This window comes from Haematobia irritans, chromosome 5 (assembly GCF_050003625.1).
Source record: "Haematobia irritans isolate KBUSLIRL chromosome 5, ASM5000362v1, whole genome shotgun sequence".
Taxonomy (NCBI): Eukaryota; Metazoa; Arthropoda; class Insecta; order Diptera; family Muscidae; genus Haematobia; species Haematobia irritans.
This window is the reverse complement of record NC_134401.1, coordinates 3,523,598-3,545,726: the sequence shown is the minus strand read 5'-3', so window position 1 is coordinate 3,545,726 and position 22,129 is coordinate 3,523,598. Positions and strand designations below refer to the sequence as shown.

General features: G+C 33.0%; 4 protein-coding genes across 6 annotated transcripts; 3 read left to right on the top strand and 1 right to left on the bottom strand.

The window, feature by feature from the left end:
* Positions 1 to 3,887: 3,887 nt before the first annotated feature.
* Positions 3,888 to 10,992, bottom strand: LIMK1 (LIM domain kinase 1). 2 transcript variants are annotated; one of them, XM_075309309.1, is made up of 6 exons: positions 10,295 to 10,992; positions 9,325 to 9,411; positions 7,907 to 9,200; positions 7,683 to 7,837; positions 6,110 to 7,617; positions 3,888 to 4,631 (listed from the first exon to the last, which is right to left on the bottom strand). In XM_075309309.1, the coding sequence occupies exons 1-6, from the start codon at positions 10,990 to 10,992 to the stop codon at positions 4,282 to 4,284; spliced, it is 4,092 nt and encodes a 1,363-aa protein (XP_075165424.1). In that variant the 3' UTR covers positions 3,888 to 4,281. The 2 variants fall into 2 exon arrangements, with proteins under 2 accessions (XP_075165424.1, XP_075165425.1); XM_075309310.1 differs by lacking the exon at positions 9,325 to 9,411.
* Positions 10,993 to 12,785: 1,793 nt separating this feature from the next.
* Positions 12,786 to 15,413, top strand: Plekhm1 (Pleckstrin homology and RUN domain containing M1). Its single transcript, XM_075309308.1, has 6 exons — positions 12,786 to 13,006; positions 13,069 to 13,253; positions 13,315 to 14,417; positions 14,485 to 14,653; positions 14,730 to 15,083; positions 15,148 to 15,413. Exons 1-6 carry the CDS (start codon positions 12,886 to 12,888, stop codon positions 15,271 to 15,273), a joined length of 2,058 nt encoding a protein of 685 aa, XP_075165423.1. The 5' UTR covers positions 12,786 to 12,885; the 3' UTR covers positions 15,274 to 15,413.
* A 1,064-nt stretch (positions 15,414 to 16,477) lies between these two features.
* wal (electron transfer flavoprotein subunit alpha wal) lies at positions 16,478 to 18,034 on the top strand. The gene is made up of 4 exons (XM_075309304.1): positions 16,478 to 16,580; positions 16,644 to 16,730; positions 16,787 to 16,927; positions 17,001 to 18,034. The coding sequence occupies exons 2-4, from the start codon at positions 16,683 to 16,685 to the stop codon at positions 17,808 to 17,810; spliced, it is 999 nt and encodes a 332-aa protein (XP_075165419.1). The 5' UTR covers positions 16,478 to 16,580; positions 16,644 to 16,682; the 3' UTR covers positions 17,811 to 18,034.
* Positions 18,035 to 19,251: 1,217 nt separating this feature from the next.
* On the top strand, positions 19,252 to 21,785 carry Fmo-2 (Flavin-containing monooxygenase 2). Of its 2 annotated transcripts, XM_075309303.1 has the most exons (7): positions 19,252 to 19,599; positions 19,679 to 19,928; positions 19,987 to 20,071; positions 20,135 to 20,179; positions 20,234 to 20,405; positions 20,912 to 21,447; positions 21,503 to 21,785. In XM_075309303.1, the coding sequence occupies exons 2-7, from the start codon at positions 19,732 to 19,734 to the stop codon at positions 21,671 to 21,673; spliced, it is 1,206 nt and encodes a 401-aa protein (XP_075165418.1). In that variant the 5' UTR covers positions 19,252 to 19,599; positions 19,679 to 19,731; the 3' UTR covers positions 21,674 to 21,785. The 2 variants fall into 2 exon arrangements, with proteins under 2 accessions (XP_075165418.1, XP_075165417.1); XM_075309302.1 differs by having other exon boundaries at positions 19,254 to 19,599; positions 19,987 to 20,179.
* The last annotated feature ends 344 nt before the right edge of the window (positions 21,786 to 22,129 follow it).

Genomic DNA, 22,129 nt, shown 5'->3' with positions numbered 1-22,129 from the left:
AATTGTATACAACCCAACCTAATGTCCCTAGCATCCTATGGGTAATTAAATCTTTAAAAAAGATCTACTTAATTAAATTTAATCTACAAAGAACAATTGTTGGTTAGTTGATATATTTGATTTTGACATTCTTCTACTACGCTAAAATTATTATATATTTAAAGGGTGATTTTTTGAGAGCTATAGTAAACTTTTCAAAAAAAAACAACATTCAGAAAAATCCATGAAATTAAAATTCCTTTAAATCCTAAAAATCCACATTTTCATATGAAAAAGTTCTTTTGCTCATATCTCCTAAACTAAAAAACGTCTAAACAAAAAATTCTTATTTTCCAAAATTTTATTTCTATAGAAAATTTTGTCAAAATTTTATTTCTATAGAAAATTTTGTCAAAATTTTATTTCTATAGAAAATTTTATCAAAATTTTATTTCTATAGAAAATTTTGTCAAAATTTTATTTCTATAGAAAATTTTGTCAAAATTTTATTTCTATGGAGAATTTTGTCAAAATTTTATTTCTATAGAAAATTTTGTCAAAATTTTATTTCTATGGAGAATTTTGTCAAAATTTTATTTCTATAGAAAATTTTGTCAAAATTTTATTTCTATAGAAAATTTTGTCAAAATTTTATTTCTATAGAAAATTTTGTCAAAATTTTATTTCTATAGAAAATTTTGTCAAAATTTTATTTCTTTAGAAAATTTTGTCAAAATTTTATTTCTGTAGAAAATTTTGTCAAAATTTTATTTCTATAGAAAATTTTATCAAATTTTTTTTTCTATAGAAATTTTTGTCAAAATTTTATTTCTATAGAAAATTTTGTCAAAATTTTATTTCTATGGAGAATTTTGTCAAAATTTTATTTCTATAGAAAATTTTGTCAAAATTTTATTTCTATAGAAAATTTTGTCAAAATTTTATTTCTATAGAAAATGTTGTGAAAATTTAATTTCTATAGAAAATTTTTTCAAAATGTTATTTCTATAGAAAATTTTTTCAAAATTTTATTTCTATAGAAAATTTTGTCAAAATTTTATTTCTATAGAAAATTTTGTCAAAATTTTAAAATTTTTTATTTATTGAAAATTTTGTCAAAATTTTATTTCTATAGAAAATTTTGTCAAAATTTTATTTCTATAGAAAATTTTGTCAAAATTTTATTTCTTTAGAAAATTTTGTCAAAATTTTATTTCTGTAGAAAATTTTGTCAAAATTTTATTTCTATAGAAAATTTTATCAAATTTTTTTTCTATAGAAATTTTTGTCAAAATTTTATTTCTATAGAAAATTTTGTCAAAATTTTATTTCTATGGAGAATTTTGTCAAAATTTTATTTCTATAGAAAATTTTGTCAAAATTTTATTTCTATAGAAAATTTTGTCAAAATTTTATTTCTATAGAAAATGTTGTGAAAATTTAATTTCTATAGAAAATTTTTTTCAAAATGTTATTTCTATAGAAAATTTTGTCAAAATTTTATTTCTATAGAAAATTTTGTCAAAATTTTATTTCTATCGAAAATTTTGTCAAAATTTTATTTCTATAGAAAATTTTGTCAAAATTTTATTTCTATGGAGAATTTTGTCAAAATTTTATTTCTATAGAAAATTTTGTCAAAATTTTATTTCTATAGAAAATGTTGTGAAAATTTAATTTCTATAGAAAATTTTTTCAAAATGTTATTTCTATAGAAAATTTTTTCAAAATTTTATTTCTATAGAAAATTTTGTCAAAATTTTATTTCTATAGAAAATTTTGTCAAAATTTTATTTCTATAGAAAATTTTGTCAAAATTTTATTTCTATAGAAAATTTTGTCAAAATTTTATTTCTTTAGAAAATTTTGTCAAAATTTTATTTCTATAGAAAATTTTGTCAAAATTTTATTTCTATAGAAAATTTTATCAAAATTTTATTTCTATAGAAAATTTTATCAAAATTTTATTTCTATAGAAAATTTTGTCAAAATTGTATTTCTATAGAAAATTTTGTCAAAATTATATTTCTATAGAAAATTTTGTTAAAATTTTATTTCTGTAGAAAATCTTGTCAAAATTTTATTTCTATAGAAAATTTTGTCAAAATTTTATTGCTATAGAAAATTTTGTCAAAATTTTATTTCTATAGAAAATTTTGTCAAAATTTTATTTCTATTGAAAATTTTGTCAAAATTTTATTTCTATCGAAAATTTTGTCAAAATTTTATTTCTATAGAAAAAATTGTCAAAATTTTATTTCTATAGAAAATTTTGTCAAAATTTTATTTCTATAGAAAATTTTGTGAAAATTTTATTTCTATAGAAAATTTTGTCAAAATTTTATTTCTATAGAAAGTTTGTTAAAATTTTATTTCTATCGAAAATTTTGTCAACATTTTATCTCTATAGAAAATTTTGTGAAAATTTAATTTCTATAGAAAATTTTGTGAAAATTTAAATTCTATAGAAAATGTTGTTAACATTTTATTTCTATAGAAAATGTTGTTAACATTTTATTTCTATAGAAAATTTTGTTAAAATTTTATTTCTATAGAAAATTTTGTTAAAATTTTATTACTATAGAAATAGAAATAGAAAATTTTGTCAAAATTTTATTTCTAAAGAAAATTTAGTCAAAATTGTATTTCTATAGAAATTTTGTCAAAATTTTATTTCTATAGAAAATTTTGTCAAAATTTTATTTCTATAGAAAATTTTGTCAATATTTTAATTTCTACAGAAAAATTTGTCAATATTTTATTTTTATCTTAGTTGGAGAGGAATAACTTGCAAAATCTGCTAAAAGATCTACCATTTTTGGTAGAATTACGATTCGCATCATCTTTGAAAACAAACGGTTCAATGATGCCACCAACCCATAAACCGCAACACACTGAAGATCTTTGACAGTGAAACAAAACACGAAACGTGCTTCAGCTGTTTAAACCAGTGTTGCCAAAAAGGTAATAGCTAAAAAGCACCCTTTATAATACATTTAGTCTTGCGGAATGGTCTGTAGACTATGCAAATGTTTGATCATAACTGGGGGGTTCATCTCATCTTACCAATGCTGATTTTGAACTTTGAATTGCTTCCTTATCCATGCCTTTTTCCAGATCTGTCAACAAGCGATTTTTTCTGGTCTCAAATCTGAAAAAAAAATAATTGGAAATTTCTATACAATTATGAAGTAGCTGCGAAAGTGGCATTGAATCTCTCGACACTCCACAACTCATAAAATAATGATCCGAAAGTTGTCATATGTATGAAAAGTAAGGCTAACTTAAAATTAAAACGATTTTAAATATAATTTACTATATTTAAATAAAATAAAACTTCATTTCTTTTTTTTTTAATTTCACATATGATATATTTGTTTTGTATATATATATACATATTTTATCTTACATTGATTGTTTTGTAAAAATACATAAACACATCGAATGTTGTTAAGTATATTTTTCGTTTTCTGCAACAATTGCCTTTGAAAACAATGTCTCGTAAAACACAAGATAACAATTAAGAGCTTATTAGAACTTGAATATGATATTAGGCAACTAGATTACATTTAATATGGAATTTTGAACGAAGGGGAAAAGGAAAACACTAAAAAGCTGTATGCGTATTGTTTTCCTTAATAAATTGTATATGCTTATATAAATAGAAATCAGAAAAATCGCATTCTTGAGCAATTAAATTGACATTGATTACACGGAAAATAAAGATAAATACATTTAGTATATTGTATATTCATAATAAATTAATGGGGAATTGTTTAATTTGTTTACGAAAATACTGTTAACGTTTAGTTAATAAACTTTTTTTAATTTTTAGAATTATTCTCTTATTGTATATAAGCAGCTAAAGATTTTTTGTATTTAAATAATGGCTAATGGCACTACAAAAATCGTATAAAAAATATGTTTTATTTTGTCTTTTTTTGTTTTTTATTCCTTATGCTAATTATATATACAAATAAGTATTATGGAATATTCGATTCGTAGGGTAAATGTCTGTGTATGTGTGGGTGTGTTCTCTAATCGAATTCGTATTGGTTTGTTTTACAGGATATATTGCTATACATATACATACATATTATTATCAGGCACTTTGAAACGGAGTTTCTTTTTTTTCTTTCTAATACATAGTTTTCGTTATACTTTTTTATTGTAATTTTTGAGCAACATTCAATTCGTATCGTATTTATTTGTCGTTCGTATCGCATTTTTTTCTTACCGAGTATTTTTTTTTTTTTGTTCGTAGAGATTCTTTGTGTAACTTTTACTGGCTTTTTCTTTTCATTAGCATCTTGTAAAGAATTGGGATCTAGAGACGGGATTTCGTTTTGGTTTATTATGATGCTCACTATTGGAATTTCGATTCACTTGAGGTGGACTAATGATTGTCGTGGGTGATGGCGAAGATATAGGTGATAAAGAGGATTTGCTGTTGGTGCTGGTGGTGGTAGATAATGCCATTTGCTTTGTTTCGTTTGTTTTATTATTGTTAATACTCATCGCTTTTGAAGACTTCTTTTGGTCGCTTAACTTTGCGTTCAAACGATGGACTTTTTCAGGACTTAAAATAGTAAGGCGATTAGTGGCTGCTTTTGTGGGCGAGGAGAGTGTAAAGCTGCGTTGACTTCTGGAGGCTGTTAAAAATTGTAATTGTATTAGAATTAAGGGATTGTGTTAGATGGTCAGTAGCTAACTAACAGTATAGTTTATATCAGAATTCTTCCTAAGGAGCCAGGCAAATAATTTATATTATATAGGTGGTATTGTACCACGGTTGAATGAGAACATTTTTTTCGAACGTCGAAACCAGCGACAACGATGTATTCATCCCCAAATATTTGGGAAAGCGTGTAATCTATCTAACCCTATCACCACGTAATAGGGATTCCCGCGGGTATACGAACATAGAATTAGATAGTCTCACTTTATAAGAAAGAAATTTACCTTCTGTGGCATCACGATTAGCATTCTCACGTTGCATATAAAGGTTCTTTGTGTAAAACCCACGTTCGGACTAATCCAAGCACCCATTGGTGTTTTTACTATAAAATAAATCCAGGTTCCCAATTTGACCAAATCAGCTTTAGCTTTAGCAATTTCTAAAAAGTATTACAAAGGTGGCATTCGAAATATCGCAATGTAGAAATACATACAATTCGTATTTTACTTTGCATGAAAATCACTCCTTGGAATAAGCAGGTCAGCGGAGTAACTTAATATACATACTATAGACGATTTTATTTGCATACATTTAGGCGGGCACATTCTGCCCTTGAAATCGCTGTAGTATGCAAGGTACACGTAAACTATATAGGGAGCCATCGTGTTGGAATGGTTAGCATGTCTGGCTCGCATACACAGGGTTGCGGGTTCAATCCCAGTTTCGACCGAAAACCAACAAGTCTTCATTCGCGGATGCTGGTGGTATTTCTGTTTCAAAGCTTCTCTAAGTGTTTTCACCTTAATGTTAAAGGCCAGTTCGGCCTTAAGAAGGAAGTCCCTTGTCAATGAGCAGTTTAACATAGAATCGGGCAGCATTAATTGATAAGAGAGTTCGCCACCTCTGATATCACAATGGACTGAATAGTCTAAATAAGCCTAATTAAAAAAAATTCGAACTGCCACTATACCTAACCTAACCTAAACCCCATTATATGTTAAGGCCCCGATCAAATCCGTGGAAGTTCTGGTATTTGGGTTCAAAAGTGCGCAAACAAATATTGGAGTATAAAAAGAATAAATTAAAGAAAATTCGTAAAGAACAAATAAAATAAAATCCTGCTGCTAACTTAATTCAGATTATATATAAAAATTCTGTCTTTAACATACTTTCGTCACGAAGTCAAATAGGCAGATATTGTCGAGCGGAGTACCGCACAATTTACGCTACCATTTCGAGAAATAACCATAAAGCAATGACTGCAAACGAGGCATACACATTCACACAGCCAAAGACCAGCTGTGGTAAAACTTTCTCCTTCACTAATGCCAATGACATTTTTTAATATTTCAAGCTTACAAAAATTCCCCATAAAAAATAAAATTTCTCATAATGGGATTTGAGTGAAAATTATCCACAGATTAGTAGTGTCTATTGGCAGTTAATACTTACTTGTTGGCAAATCTTGTTTCGAATTAGTTACTCGCTTGGCTTCACTAGATTTTGTTGGCGATAGAGTTCGACGGCTAAAGCCTTTGGTTTCCTCAGTTCTTGTGGGCGTGGTTAAATTTAGAGTTTTTCTAATGCTGAGCAAGTTGCTAGACACCTTTATTTTATCTCTTTTGGGTGGAGGGCTCTCTATTGTTGGCGTTATATCCAAAGATGTAATGTAACTTTTAAACGTTTCCTCTTTGGGTAGTTTTGCTCTTTTAGGTGGACTAGTTTCTTTCTTTTCACTTTTTGCACAATCGAGTGAAATTTTATTCAAATTTTCCAAGGAATCAGAACGAGGTTTATACAGTTCCGTTGCTTTTGATAAATGCATTTTTCGTCCAAATACTGGCGTTTGATTAACCCTATATGCATTCTTGACCTCTGTCACATGTCTATCGCTAGGCTTAAGACGTTGAAACATTTTCAATGATTCTGGTGGCGATTTGAAGACATCTTCATTGGTATCGACATTGAAAAAAGATTTCATTGAATTTTGCGAGTTATTATAGTTTTTACGATTGGCCTCTTCTATGGCATCGAATTTCTTTTTACATAAATTCAGTTTAGTTCGAAAATCTTCGAGGGCTACTTTGTACGATTTGTCGGCAAGATTACGTTTTATATTATTGAGTGAATCAATACTGGTTTGTTCTTGTTCTGCAGTCGGTGTATCTTCACATTTGTTTTCATAATTCTCTTTTTCAGTTACTTCCATTTTTTCGACTGTTTCTGAAGAGGTCTTTTCATTCTCTTCGATTGTATTAAGCGTACTACTATCCCTGTGATCGACAGATTTACATTCTTCATTTTTTATTGGCACTTCTTCTATAGAATTCACTTCATGGTAATTTAGACTTGTATCGCAGCTGGAATCGAAATCAGATAAATTGTTAAGGTCACGAACATTATTAATGTGGAGTATGCCGCTACGACTTATGTCCAGAATAAACCCTCTGTCCATATTTCTTTTGTTTGCCTTGGGCTTTTGATCAGTAATCTGTAATGAATCTTTGACAGCTTCTAAGACGCGATCGGTACTTTGTTCTTCGGGGTAATGGCCTGAATTTTGAGCTTGCAAATATCTTTGTCTTCGTCTGGCCCTCATGCTATTGGCCATCCGTTCGCCCGAAGGTGAGAAATCTTTTCCCAAATGAGGCGATTTGGGTATTCCATCAGGAAGAAAATTTCCATTTTCCACTTTATCCACCTCCACTTGTTCCTCTAGATTTTCCTTGCGGCCATCTTCAATGTTATTTTGTACTGTGGCGGTTATCGTTTGACCAACCTCATCCAAGTTGTCACGACTAAGATTGGATTTTGGAGTTAAAATATCAACAGGTGTCGAGCTAATGCTACCACCCTGATAACTATCTATGTCATACATCAACTCTGGAGGGACAGTTTGATTTGAGGCAATATACGTTTGCAAATTTTCCAACCATACTTCCAATATCTCAAATGAGGGCCTATTAACGAAACGAATGGTTTTAAGATCACAAATTCCTTGGATAATTTTAACTAAACACTTTACCTTTTATCGGGATTTAAATCGCAGCACAAAAATGTTATCTTGTAAAAGGCTTCTGGACACTGGTTACAAAATGTTTCACGAAAAACTTTTTGATTAAGACCAAAATCTGAGGTGCGTGGCAAAAAATCAGGATCCGCTTGAACTCGACCAATAATCTGAAATAATTGGAAATGGGCAATGAACTAATTGAATATCAATGGCATGTAAATGAAATGATATCCTACCTCACATAAAACAATGCCAAAGGAAAATACATCCACCTTCTCATCATAGATAAGACCTTTCATCATTTCTGGGGCCATCCAATAGGGATTACCTACAACTGTATATCTCTGACGTCTTTGCCGGCTTTTGCTTCGGCCCCATGTACCTAGACCTTCGCTATTGTTGCCATCTGTATGGCTACTGTCATTGTAATTTTGAGCCGAATCTTTCCATTTTGTACTTAGCGAAGTGTTTATTATGCGTGCCAAGCCAAAATCAGCTACAATTATCGTTCTATCCTCTTTCACTAGGCAATTCAGAGAGTTTAAATCTCGGTGTATGATATCTTTTGAATGTAAATAACACATGCCACATGCTATGTCCCTAGCAAACGAAACACGTTCCGTCCAGGTCAAAGGCAAGCCGGAATCATGAAGCAATTCTTTCAGTGATCCTCCAGCAACATATTCGGTAACCAAATGCAAGCGTTTGTCCTTGTACAAAACACCAATAAACTTTAGGACATTTTTATGCTTCAGCGATTTAAGAACGGCCACTTCTTTTAGGAAATTCCTTTGGGCATTTTCATCCACTCGATAGAGCTCTTTCAGCACCATCACCTCTTTTGTATTGCGATGGGTAACCTTAAATACTTGACCAAAAAATCCCTTACCCAACATCTCACCCACAACGAGATCGGATGGACGGAATACACGTGGAGGTTGTTGTTCCACACGAAAGGATTTTGTTCTCGAAAGATCATTCATATGTTGCGTCTGATCTGTATGCGTATCGGCGCCCATCAACTTCGACATGCTGGAACATCGTTCTTTGCCTCGAAAAGAAATTGAGCTAGAAATATTCGTTTCATTTGTGGAACATGAACCGACCAATTCATTTGCAGCCATTTTATATTTTCGTAGCTGCCTGGTTTTGGTCCCACTAATATAACCCTCATCTTTACGTTTATAGATACGTTCCTTGTCTTGCTTTGACAAACGGGTAGGAGAGCCATCGTTTGGGGTAACCGTTGTGGCAGTACTGCCGCTACTGTTTTCATACGTTCGGCCAAATACTTCTACACTTGAAGCAGAGGTTGCCAATGGTAAGGACACTTCGCTAGTGACTTTTTTAATGTCCACGTGACTGCAACTCCGGCACACTTGTATTGGATCGTGTTCAACTGTCAATTGCAATACTTCTGTGCTCCGTATCATTTTATCAATTTGCTCTATGGAATTATCACTAACCGGTGTACCATTGACTTCCAAAATTCGATCTCCCACATGTAGGTTAGTGAGGTTTACATCAATTCTGCACCAAATAACCAAAAAATAATTTATGCAAAATACAAAGTGAACAAATTCATTCGGTTAGCTATCTATGATGAGTATTAGAAGATTTTAATTTGAGTTAGGATTTTTTTTTCATGTATTACCTATAAGCCCCACAACACTGATCTATTACCGAGGTAATGAGGGAGAAAACGTATTTGCCAACACGTCCGTATATTCTACAAATGAATCTGTTGATTTTTAGTATTGCAAGAAAGCGTAGAGGTATGCGTTCAAAAGAGAAAAATTATGGAGTGACTTATTATTGTGAATTTGTTGTTTTTGTTATTAGTAATGCTGCAGATAACTACAAATAATGTTAAAGAAATATACAATGATTGCTTAGGTTATACGTCAAAAATACCACCAAGTGATCGTCATGATATTTATTTATATACATTTAATTTTTATGACCTGAATACAATATGGTATGAATGTCGCATAAAGATATCTGATATTGATTCAAATGCTTAACCATTACTGATAATATAGTAAGAAATAAATGTTACAAATTGACTAGGCGGTGTGATTATTTAAAATTGTAAGAGTATATGAATAAATTTACCTGCAAAATATAATATACCAAGTTCAAAATGACAATGTTAATTTGCCTTTCATTTTTTGGCTAGAATATCATTCTCCTGTGGAAATTTAAGGAGAAAATTCGAAAAAGAATCCAAATCAACTTGGCATATTATGTAATGAAGGTATCGCTATATCATTTAATAGAGGTATGTATGGTATGTGCAAAGTGATATGTAATGATTATTAATATAAGTTTTATTAATCCATGTATGTGAGTTGGCCATAATTTGAGAATCGAATCATTGCAAAGTAGAAATGTCTATGAAAAAATCTCCAATATATATTTGTTTTTTTTTTTTTTTTTTCAATATATGTTTTGGTACGTGACTTCTTCCACATATCAAACATAAACCGAAATATATATTTTCCATTGTTTTAACATTTCAAAATTGTTTGCTAAGAATTCCTCACAATGATTCACATGATTTATTTGCCAATACATAGTTTTAATACGTGTCTGAGGTCATGTTACTATTTCATTCAACTTACTCAGATATTCGAACAGCTGGACATAACTCCGACGAACTGCCTGTCAGCAAACCAGCCTTACCATCTACAGTTGAGGATGACGGAGAATTGTAAACTCGTGCATACCAATTATCGCCACTACTAAGATGATGTCGCTGTGTAACATTTATATTGTCAACCGATAAACGTAAACTGGATGTGATATCTTTTGGTATTTCCACCAAACGAATCGAATGAGGCTTTATGCCATCCAATGTGGTGCCTTCGCTTTTTGTCGTCTTCTTGTAGCAGCCATCACAGTACAGTTTTGAGCGTTCCAATAGAGTAAACGCTTCACCATAACCAATAAATGTGCGACATATGGAACAACAGAAACATTCGGGATGAAATTTATGATCTCCGGCCACCATAACGGGTCCCGATATAAAGTCTGTGCATTGCTGGCAAGCTTCTCCGAAACGTTGATAGTAATCATCTCGGCAAAAAAGTAATCCCTCCTTTTCGAAGTACCAATTGTGCAGATGATTGTCACAGACAGAACAACGAAAACAGTCGGAATGCCATTCTTGACCCAGTGCTTCAATACATTCTTCGTCGTTAGTTGTATTCAATTCGTTTAAGCAGCCAGCACAATTCGTTGTTAATCGTGGTAGACTGTTGGAATTGTTGTTGGAATGGTTCTTTTTTAAATGAGATTTTGATGTTGAGTTGGAGGACATATTCGAGTCCTTGGGAATGTAAAATATCTGAAAATAAAAGAGAAAGAGGTTCCATTAATCGTCAATCATAGAAATCGACTTAGATGTTTCCTATTTCCCTATATCTATTTCTTGTAGGAACAGGCGGAGTGAACTATAAAGCCGATGATGTCGTAAGACTGGGAACTATTTTGCACATTGGATCGAAAATCGAATCTGAGATTAAGACTACAAGGAACTGCAAACCCGATGCTTTATCAAGACTAGGACTCCTTCACATATTCGAGGAAACTAGAGTCTGTGGCCATGTCTATTAGCGAGAAAAGAAATATATCCATCATTGAAATATTTGATAGGGTTCAAATGATAGTACTGGACGCCAATGTCCACCGCCATGTCAAAGTAGAATATTGAATTTCGGCACAAATCGATTTATTCCAACAACAGCAATACCTCTTCTTTACTTGCCTTTCCAAGAAACACACATAACATTCAAATTGTGTAAGGATTGTTTGTATGAAGTCAATTATCATGTAATCCTCATACTAACTAAGGCTTGCGAAACACGCTCCCCTTCATTGGTATATCCCATTGATAAGCTCTACGTGTTGTTGGCATTGAAAAATCCAAATAAACAAACGCTACTAACTCCTCAACTCAGTGATTCATTCGTGTCTACTTACAACACGCACACACACAAACACAGAACAAGATACAAACAACATTAGACTGAAACTTCATTTCATTCGAAGCCACTAATAAATATTATACACTAATAAATAGGTAAATATAGAAAGAAAAGTAATATCAATTCATATCACAATAACCAACCTACTTCAACTTACCTCCTGGAAAAACAAAATTAGAGATCTTAGAAGGAATTTTGCCCACACATAGTTATGATATTTTGAACTGTGTTAAATACTTTTTTGGCGATGTTCCAACATTTAAAATATTTCGGGCCTATGCTTGATACAACTTATTGCGTTTATTTCCCATTAATTATGGTTTATAACATTAATTTATTATAAAAAATCACTTTCGTTTGGAAGTCGTCTTCGTTTGTAGTTTTCTTCTTCTACTTTGACATAGTCTCTCAGTTCCTATTAACAAGGCGACATAAAATGTCTAATCCGACTCTGTCGAATTTACATGCAATAGCTAGGCATGCAACAACGTATCGTAACGTAACATAAGGAATCATTTTACAATTATGCGCCGTTCGCAGGCACAATGTCAGTGTCTTTTCGCAACACATTAAATTAGAAGCTTTATTTTTTTTACAAATAGAAATTTTATTTAAGTTAAACTTAACCCGAAAAGAATCATTATGAACAAATTGTTTTAATTATCTCTGCTTGAGCTAACAATTATCTCGAATTTTTATTGGAAGCCGTTCGTTTAATTCGGAAAGCCAGCAAAGGAGAGTGATCAAATTTGACATTTGTGAAATAGAAAATTAGAAAGTTTTTGGGAGGGATATTTTTCCCAATGAAAACTTACAGGAGTTAACATAGCCATTGTTTAGTCAAAAACAACAAAATCATATATATCATGATGTCAATTAGAAGTGTAGTAAAAAATATGATAATAGTTATTTATTTATTTAATTGGTTTAAGCTAAATTGGTACTCGTTGGCTAATTTGAATAAAAGAGAATAAAATCCATTTTTACGCTCTAGCAAGTTTTCATTAGTAAATATATATAAAAAAGCAACGCATACAGACCTATTATCGATAGATCACAAAAAATTTGGTACGTATTTATTGTTATTTGGCAATCTTGGACGATAACGATTTTTATTTCTCTGACGTTCAGTTATTGTTTACATCTGGTTTCAGCTGTTCGCTGTTTAAAAGAAAATCTTTGTCTTGATTTTCTTTTTCATTACAATTTTCGTCTGAATATTGGAAATGAGCTCTCTGTTTCGTTCTTTTTCGGCTACAAAACGAGAAGGGGCTGTTAAAGATGCTATCCTAGATGCTCTGCAGGAAAATGTCAGAGAAATCGAATACGATGTAAAGGACAAGCAGGGTAAAATCGTATACATTTATTCCCATGGAACCTATTTTTACATTGTGATATATTCTACACAGAACCACTAGAACTATGTGAAAGCACTAGCAGCTTGTCAACTTCAATTGAGGCGATTTTTTTACATGGCCTCAAAGATTCTTTTCTATGGCAGACCTTGAATGTAATAACTGAGATTGAACGACGACCAGAACCATCATTTTGGTCACCCATAATGGTTTTTCTCCACAAAGAAGTTATTGAACAGGTATTTAGAATGCAGTACCCGATTCTGAGTGTTAATGATTACTCTGATGACGTTCTTCCAGATAATGAGTTTGTCCCAATTAACTTCAGAAATAGGACAATGTCGGGCCTGGATTCGTTTATCCCTAAATGAAGGATTGATCTCATCATACCTCAATAATATGAACAAAAATTCATCTTCTCTCAATCCATACTATAAAAAATATGCCCTTATGAAAGACACAGTACGTTTGGAGAGGGCCGTTAAGTACTTGAATGCAGTAGAAAACGCAGCCCAATTTCAATTACCCTTTAATTCAAGCCTATTGAACCAATGGCCCGATTATTCTCTACAGTTATCGGGGTTGTGGACTCCAACATTGAAATCATGTCCTATATCAAGCGGCTTAGATGTTGTTGGCTCTTTGGTTGAGGAAACAATGGCAATACCAATGCCCCAACCTCTGTGCACAAATGAATTATTTTCTGAATCAATTTCAAATAGTCCATTTCGAAGAAGTACTAATTTCCCCGTTGAAGAATTGAATACTAGAATGAATATTGACCTATTCTTGCAAAAAGTGGATGAAATGGAAGAAGATGATGAATCGAAGGAAATTCAAGATACGGCACAAGTATCGTCTGAGACAACTAAGAGGCACACTGAAAATCAAGAAAATATTTTAGAGCCTACTCCTAGTGGCAGTAATTCTCTAAGCAATCTCATGCAGAAATCATGGTGCTCAGAAGTAACCTCTTTGGATATACCTTCTTCACCTAATGACGACAATTCATTAAAGTTTCAACGGTCTCTTAGCCTGACAAGTTCAGTAAGTTCCTTGCGTTCTCCAGCTCCAGATAGGTATAGTTATAACACATTATTGAGAAAACATGAGCGCCAGTGCCAGGTGGACTGGACCGAAGTTTGGGAAACATTTTTGCTACAAAATGCAGGAGGACAAAGCATATCGCAAACAACACTCAATAACTGCGACGATGACTGCGAATCGAACAAATCCGATTTTGAAGTTGTGTCTGGGGGACCCTTGGAAAAATTTGACATTACAGAATTACAGGAAATGGTAGAGCAGTTATGTAAATTGGCTCGTGAGCCCGGCCTCGATGGGCAAGGTTTCTTGTGTAAATCTTGCCAGCATCCTCTAGGTATTGGCTACTCAAATTTTAGGTAAAGACACCTGTGATACAATCGAGTACGCTTCTCTATTACTAAGAATTTGAATTTTTTTCTACAGTGTTTGTGCATTTAGTGGCTATTATTTTTGTGACAACTGCATGGATATTGAGCCTGTCATAATACCAGCAAAAATTATTTACAATTGGGATTTTCGCAAGTATTTTGTCTCAAAAAAAGCGGCCTCTTTTCTAGCAGAATTTCGCACGCAACCTTTTATAGATCTTAAGGTGATATACTATTGAACGTTTGTGTTAATTATTCCTGTTTGGTCGTAATTGTAAAAACAATTGACATTTTTTTCAGCTCTTAAATCCGGATATTTACAATGCTTCAGAAGGAATGGCAGAACTACAGGCTCTTCGAATACGCCTCAATTTCATAAGAGCTTATTTATGTACATGTAGCCCAAAAAGTTTTGAGCAATTGCAATGCTTATTCTTTGGCAAAGAATATTTGTACGAACATATTCACCAGTATTCAATAGGCGATTTGGGAATGATACAACGTGGTTTACTTTTTCAATTACTTCAAAAGGCTTTTAAAATTGGCGAAGCTCATATATTGAAATGTCCCCTATGTAGCTTGAAGGGATTCATATGTGAGATATGTAATGGACCACGAATTTTATATCCTTTTCACATAGAAACCACATATAGGGTAAGTTCTTAGAGAATAGTCGACAGTATTTCATTAATAATTAATTATTATACTCTATATACAGTGTTCCACTTGTGGTGCAGTTTTTCATTCAGATTGTTTGAATGAAAAACAACCATGTCCCAAATGTGAACGACAGCGGAAACGTTCTGTATTGAGCCAGGAAAGTAAAAATATTGCATCTGAATAATAAATACATTTTGTTATAGAAATATTTATGTTTTATGGCCATATTTATGTACAATGGAATTAATTGTTAACAATTAGAATTAAGAGCAAAGCCTAACGCTTGAAAAATAACCAAAATATTGTGATAAACCAAAAAAGGAATTAATTGCTTTATAACATTCTTGCATTTAAACTATATTTGGATTCTCGAAAAGGTTTATGTGAATCAACAGGTTAGCCACCGTGGTGCAATGGTTAGCATGCCCGCCTTGCATACACAAGGTCGTGGGTTCGATTCCTGCTTCGACCGAACACCAAAAAGTTTTTCAGCGGTGGATTATCCCACCTCAGTAATGCTGGTGACATTTCTGAGGGTTTCAAAGCTTCTCTAAGTGGTTTCACTGCAATGTGGAACGCCGTTCGGACTCGGCTATAAAAAGGAGGTCCCTTGTCATTGAGCTTAACATGGAATCGGGCAGCACTCAGTGATAAGAGAGAAGTTCACCAATGTGGTATCACAATGGACTGAATAGTCTAAGTGAGCCTGATACATCGGGCTGCCACCTAACCTAACAGGTTATTGAAATAATTCTCGTGAAGTTACATTATTTAATTTGAAATCTTTTGGTGGAATTGCATTATTTATTTAATAAAAAGTTGTGGGCCTAAACTTCTGTTAAGAAATATCGAGTTCTCTTCATATATTTTCATTTCCAAATAAATATAATAGAAATATTGAGGTGAGAAACCGCTTACTAAGGGGATTAGTGTCATACGCCCAGCAATACCATATGCTTGGCAGTAATGAGTTACCAACACTGGATGTCTTGGTTACCATTCATCAGATTTTCATGAGTACTAGCAGAGCATTATCTTCCTCATAAGACATAACATTACGAGAGCAAACCAGATTTCATTATTAATTGCTTACCAATTTTGAGCTAATCTACCTCGACAGCGAACAAACCTAATATTTATCGATTGATGTTTTCCTATTTAAAAACGATTACCAAACATCGATAATTCATCAGAGATGGAATTAGAATTATTACAAATTGGTGTCACCGTAAATTTGTTTTCCAAAATCTTTACGAATTTTATTAAAAAATAAACATGTTTTATAATAAATAAAGGATATCAATATATATGGCCAAAGATGTATTTATTCTGCCTAAAAGTATGTTTTTATTCATGATCAGCTGATACTTCCAATGGGAAGAGTACTTTTTCGTGAATTGTCGGAATTTAATTTCTCATCTCTGACGGTGGTCGTACATCGCTAACGTCGTGGACTTTAACCGACCAAGACGATCATTCTACAGAGTCTAGGTAAGGAGAGAATTGGGTTTAATTGAATTAAAATTTTAATAGGAATTCATTACTTCGTTGCAGGTTTATCTCAAGAAATTTATTCTTCATCTACAACCAAATATGTTTGCCACAAATACAGCAGTACGTGGTCTATTGCGTACCAGCGTTGTAAGTATTGTTATCTGTCTCTAGGTGCGAAGTTTTATTAAAAATTTTCAATTTAGTTGCACCGATGCAAGAGTACCCTGGTAGTTGCAGAACATAACAATGAGGTTCTGAATCCAATCACCTTAAATACGATAACTGCCGCAAAGAAGATCGGTGGTGACGTCACAGTCTTAGTGGCAGGCACAAAGTGTGGACCCGTAAGCGAATGTGTTTGCATAACAATGTTCTAGTATTGTAACACACACAAGTACTTTCGTTATCATTTTCTAGGCCTCCGAGGCTGTCGCTAAGGTTGAAGGTGTTGGAAAAGTGCTGGTAGCAGAAAATGAAGCTTTCAAAGGTTTTACAGCAGAATCACTAACTCCTCTGGTCTTGGCTGCACAAAACCAATTCAAATTCACACATATTTTGGCTGGTGCGACAGCTTTTGGCAAAAACGTATTGCCCCGTGTAGCAGCCAAATTAGATGTATCACCCATTTCGGAGATCATTGATGTTCAGAGTGAAGACACTTTTGTACGTACCATTTATGCTGGCAATGCCATACTTACCCTACGCTCCAAAGATCCCGTCAAAGTCATCACTGTACGAGGCACAAACTTTGCCCCTGCTGCTGCTTCGGGTGGAAGTGGTGCCATTGAACAAGCCCCCGCCGGTGACTACAAACAGAGTTTGACCGAGTTTGTTAGCCAAGAATTGACCAAGTCAGATCGCCCCGAATTGACGGGTGCCAAAGTTATCGTTTCCGGTGGTCGTGGCTTGAAATCTGGCGACAATTTCAAATTATTGTACGATCTTGCTGATAAATTTGGGGCCGCTGTGGGTGCCTCTCGTGCCGCAGTAGATGCTGGCTATGTACCCAATGATTTACAAATTGGTCAGACTGGCAAAATTGTTGCACCCGACCTATACATTGCCGTTGGTATCTCTGGCGCCATTCAACATTTGGCTGGTATGAAGGATTCAAAAACTATTGTAGCAATTAACAAGGATCCTGAAGCTCCCATCTTCCAAGTTGCCGATATTGGTCTGGTGGCCGATTTATTCAAAGCTGTCCCAGAAATGACTGGAAAGTTGTAATCACAAGTTGAACTTGTGATTATGGTTGGTCGTAGTCTAAGTAGACTTATTGCGAATAGTGAGATTGGAATCAAGTGCATTTATTATTGAAATAGTTAATAATTATTCTAAGAATGAACAGTTATGAAAATCATGATAAAAATATTAAATTTGTAAATATTTTCAAAATAAATGCCTTGACGGTTTTTTTGTGGAGAACGTAAGTGGATGATCGACCCAATGTATATTCGAGTTAGATTGCATTTTTTGCTGGTATGGTTATGGGAATTGTCGAATTTTACACGTTGCCGCAAATGAGTAGTTTTCCAAGAAGTACGTGAAATTGGAATGAGTTTGCAAATAATATTTAATAGATTTATTTTTCAAGATGGCTTCCATTAAGAGGATTTATTTGCCGTCTTATGAGATGGAAATACCAGTTCATTTTCTTTTATAATTCCTCTTGGGAAACCAAGATTTTTTTCGGGGATATAAGCCCTTAAATTCTGAACGAAGCAAAAATATTCAGGCGTTGGCTAAACTTTAACCTTGGTTGCGGTTTGGATAAATCTCCCATATAAATGTTGACTGATTTTAAGCCTTTGCGGTTGGAACTAAAAAAAAAAACAAAAGTGTACAGTAAATAAGATTACGAAGGAAACATAAGGAGGACAGGAATGGTAAAAGAGTTTTACTGGCTTAGAGCAGACAGGCCCTGATAAATACCTTCATTCTTAAAATTGGATCTTGGATCTATATCGGTGGTAACATTCAAATCATATGGTCCTTCTTCTGTTACTATGTTAAAGAAAAATTCTCATGTTTTCTAGTGGATTTAAAGTTTATAAATGAATTACGAACAATGGGAGCGAAGAATCTCTCAATTCATGTCAACAATATGTTACATGAAATCGATGTCCTCATTCCAGAGTACGCTAAGTCAACATAGCACTTTTTGATGGAGTTCGTTGTTTTTTATTCGGATTGATCTGAATTGCATTCTGTCAAAAGTTCGAATTTATTGGACACTTCTATCAAAAGTTATGGTTAATATTGTACGTGACTAAAGTTTTAAAAATTTCCAATCCAAAAAGGGCAAAAAGCTTTGTTCGATCTAAAGTCAGTCATTTTTAGCCATGTTCTATTATCACTATTTTGAATTCGTACACACTAAAAAAAATTACAAAAAACATGATTTTAAACCGAAAAAAGTGAATTTATATTTTATAAGGTTTTTGAGAAATTCCAAATAAAAACTCTGAACTTGTTTCATGCAAAATTCACTTTTTAGACTTAGCGTACTTGGAGTGGAGACATCGAAATTATGCACATTAGCTGTGCTATATTATTGAGCTTTACTGTTTTTTTTTTTACAATACAAAATGAAAGCTTTCACTTCCAAGCTACTTACTATGGGGACATAGTAACACATTCATATAGAGAATAGCTTTACTTGGAGGGCTTGGTTTGCATATCGAGCAATAACAGGCTACCACATAGCAAAGACTGACAAGATCACACAGAGAGACTTAAAAGAGCGCACACCATTCGAGCACAATCTACATTTATCTATTTCTTTTATTTAGTAAGAAGCCTAAGAAAGTGACGTTATCATTTTCGACGCTGCAGTAGTATCTCATTTTATATGTTTACGACGATAGCAACTTAAGAGATAATACGTTTACCTATCTACAACTCCTACATATCAAAAATTACTTTGTGTTTGGTTTATTTTCCTCTTCGTTGGCGAGGATTTGAAAAGATGTTATACAAGCAAACAATTACCAACAGCTGTTAATTATTTATTAAGGCATGTAGCCCCTTAATCCATGGACAGTTTAACTCATGCCAGTTATATATGAATAAATTCACTTCTATGATTTTCACAGTGGACTTTCCAACTCTTAGCTGAGCGGTTGCTTCTTAAATCGATTCCTGAGATATGGACAATTTAAACGTTTGTGTGATTGGGGCTGGAACAGCTGGCCTTTCTGCGTTGAAGAACTCTTTGGAAAACCAACTTAATGTGATTTGCTATGAACAGAGCTCTCAAATAGGAGGTGTTTGGGTTTACACTGATGTTTCCCCCAATGTACACGATGATTGTGATATTCATAGCAGTATGTACCAAGGATTAAGGTATGACGTTTAATGTTTTGCTAGCAACATTATAAATGAGTTGATTTTATAATTCTAGAACGAATCTTCCCAAAGAGGTAATGGGTTATCTGGACTTTCCATATCCCCAAACAACGACCGAATCATTTGTGAGCTCTCAAGAGGTTCTAAACTTTTTAAATCTATATACAGATCAATTTGATTTGAAAAGACATATTAAATTCCAGCATGAGGTTATACGAGTCAAGCCACGTAGTTGTGGCAAATGGGAGGTGGGTTGGATCCTTAACATGGAGTTGTAGTAATATATAAAATTCTGATTACAGGTACATGTTCGCGACAAATTGTTGGATAAATGTTTGGTAGAAGTATTTGATTGCATTTTCATATGTAATGGTCATTATACAAAGCCACAGTATCCACAAATTGATGGCATGGATATATATAAGGGATGTGTAATGCATAGTCATCTTTATCGTGAACCTTTGAAATTTCAAGGTAAAATATCATAATCGCTTTCACCAAACTATAAATCATAGTTTTTTCCGGAAAGCCTGACTACCCTATTTTCAATATATAATGAAACCTCTCAAAAGTGGACTCACATTTGGCTATGAGAGGCTAAATTTAATGTCTCACGGAAATTGTCTGGTTTCCAGAGTGTCCAAGTTTGGGAGGCTTCGCTGCATATGAATACTAGGTTATTAGGGTATATACAGTAATTTGGAATAGTTGGTTTCTGAAAAACTTGTTCGGGCAAGTTTTGACATATTCCCCCATGTTCCCAAATTCGGAATCGCAAAAGTTACTTTTGGCTATAATTTCTTAACCCTGAAACTTTTAAATTTAAATCTTGGTAATAGAGCTCTCTTTAATGATAAGTTCAAATTACAATTCGATTGGAGTACCTCGATTTTTACGTTATAAGAAAAATAAATTCTTGCGATTTGCAATTCCGAATATCGGAACAATGGGGTAATATTATTTTATTATCGCACTTTCAGATACAAATGTACTAATTGTTGGCGCCGGCCCCTCTGGCATGGACATAACGAATCAAATTAGTAAAACTGCCAAAAGGGTTTATTTAAGTCATCATTTAAAGGAATCACCAAGTACGGATTTCATGGGATGTGTCACACAAAAACCCGATGTTAAGCGCTTCACAAAGGATGGAGCCATTTTTATGGATGACAGTGAAGAAACGTTCTCATATGTTATATTTTGCACCGGATACCAATACTCATTTCCGTTTTTGAGCATAGACTGTGGGGTTCATGTTACAAACAATCATGTTCAACCATTATATCGACACATTATTAATATAAATTATCCCACTATGGCTTTTATTGGGCTTCCTTTTCTGATATTACCCACTCAATGCTTCGATTTACAAGTGCGATTTGCTTTGAAATTTTTTACTAACAAAGAAAAGTTGCCTTCCCAGAAAAAGATGCTGGATGCACTTAATGACGATATGCTGGAAAGAAGGCAGAGGGGTTTGGATGAAAGAAATGCACATAAAATGGCAGAAAAACAGGTTGCAATAGAATTACGATTTTACTGATGATTGTTATAATGAACATTTTTTCCAGTTTGACTATTTCCAGGAGTTATCGGAAGTTGCAGGACTTAATATCAAGCCTGTTATAGCGAAAATTATGAAAGATTGTGGCAAGAAATATATCTATGAATTGGAAACTTATCGTCGTTACCAGTTTAAGATTTTAGATGACGACAATTTTCTTAAAATATGTATTAATTGAAATTGTTGCCATGTATTATTGGTTTCTCTTGTTAGATATACGTATTTTATACCTTTCTTTAATTTATGTGATATCTTCGAGAAAATAAATAAAAAAAGGAATTCATACTGAACTGATTCATGGGGAGTGCGATTGTTTTATATATAACTTGTAAACGAGCGAGTTGTAGTTGTTACCATTTGAAGAGGGTTCAGAAGTATCTAACTCCCTAATTTGGTTACCTTTTAGAGTAGTGTATGGCACGTTCTACAACATGGGAGTATTGGGCTTTCCCATTCCCCCATATTTTACAGAAGGTCAGGTTATTTGAGACTCTCTTGGACTATTCAGTCCATTAAGGTACCACAGGTAGTGAAGTTCTCTCTTATGACTGAGTGCTGCCCAATTATATGTTTAGCTCAATCACAAGGAATATTTTACAGAATCAAACAACCACTTTACATTTTTCTAATTCCA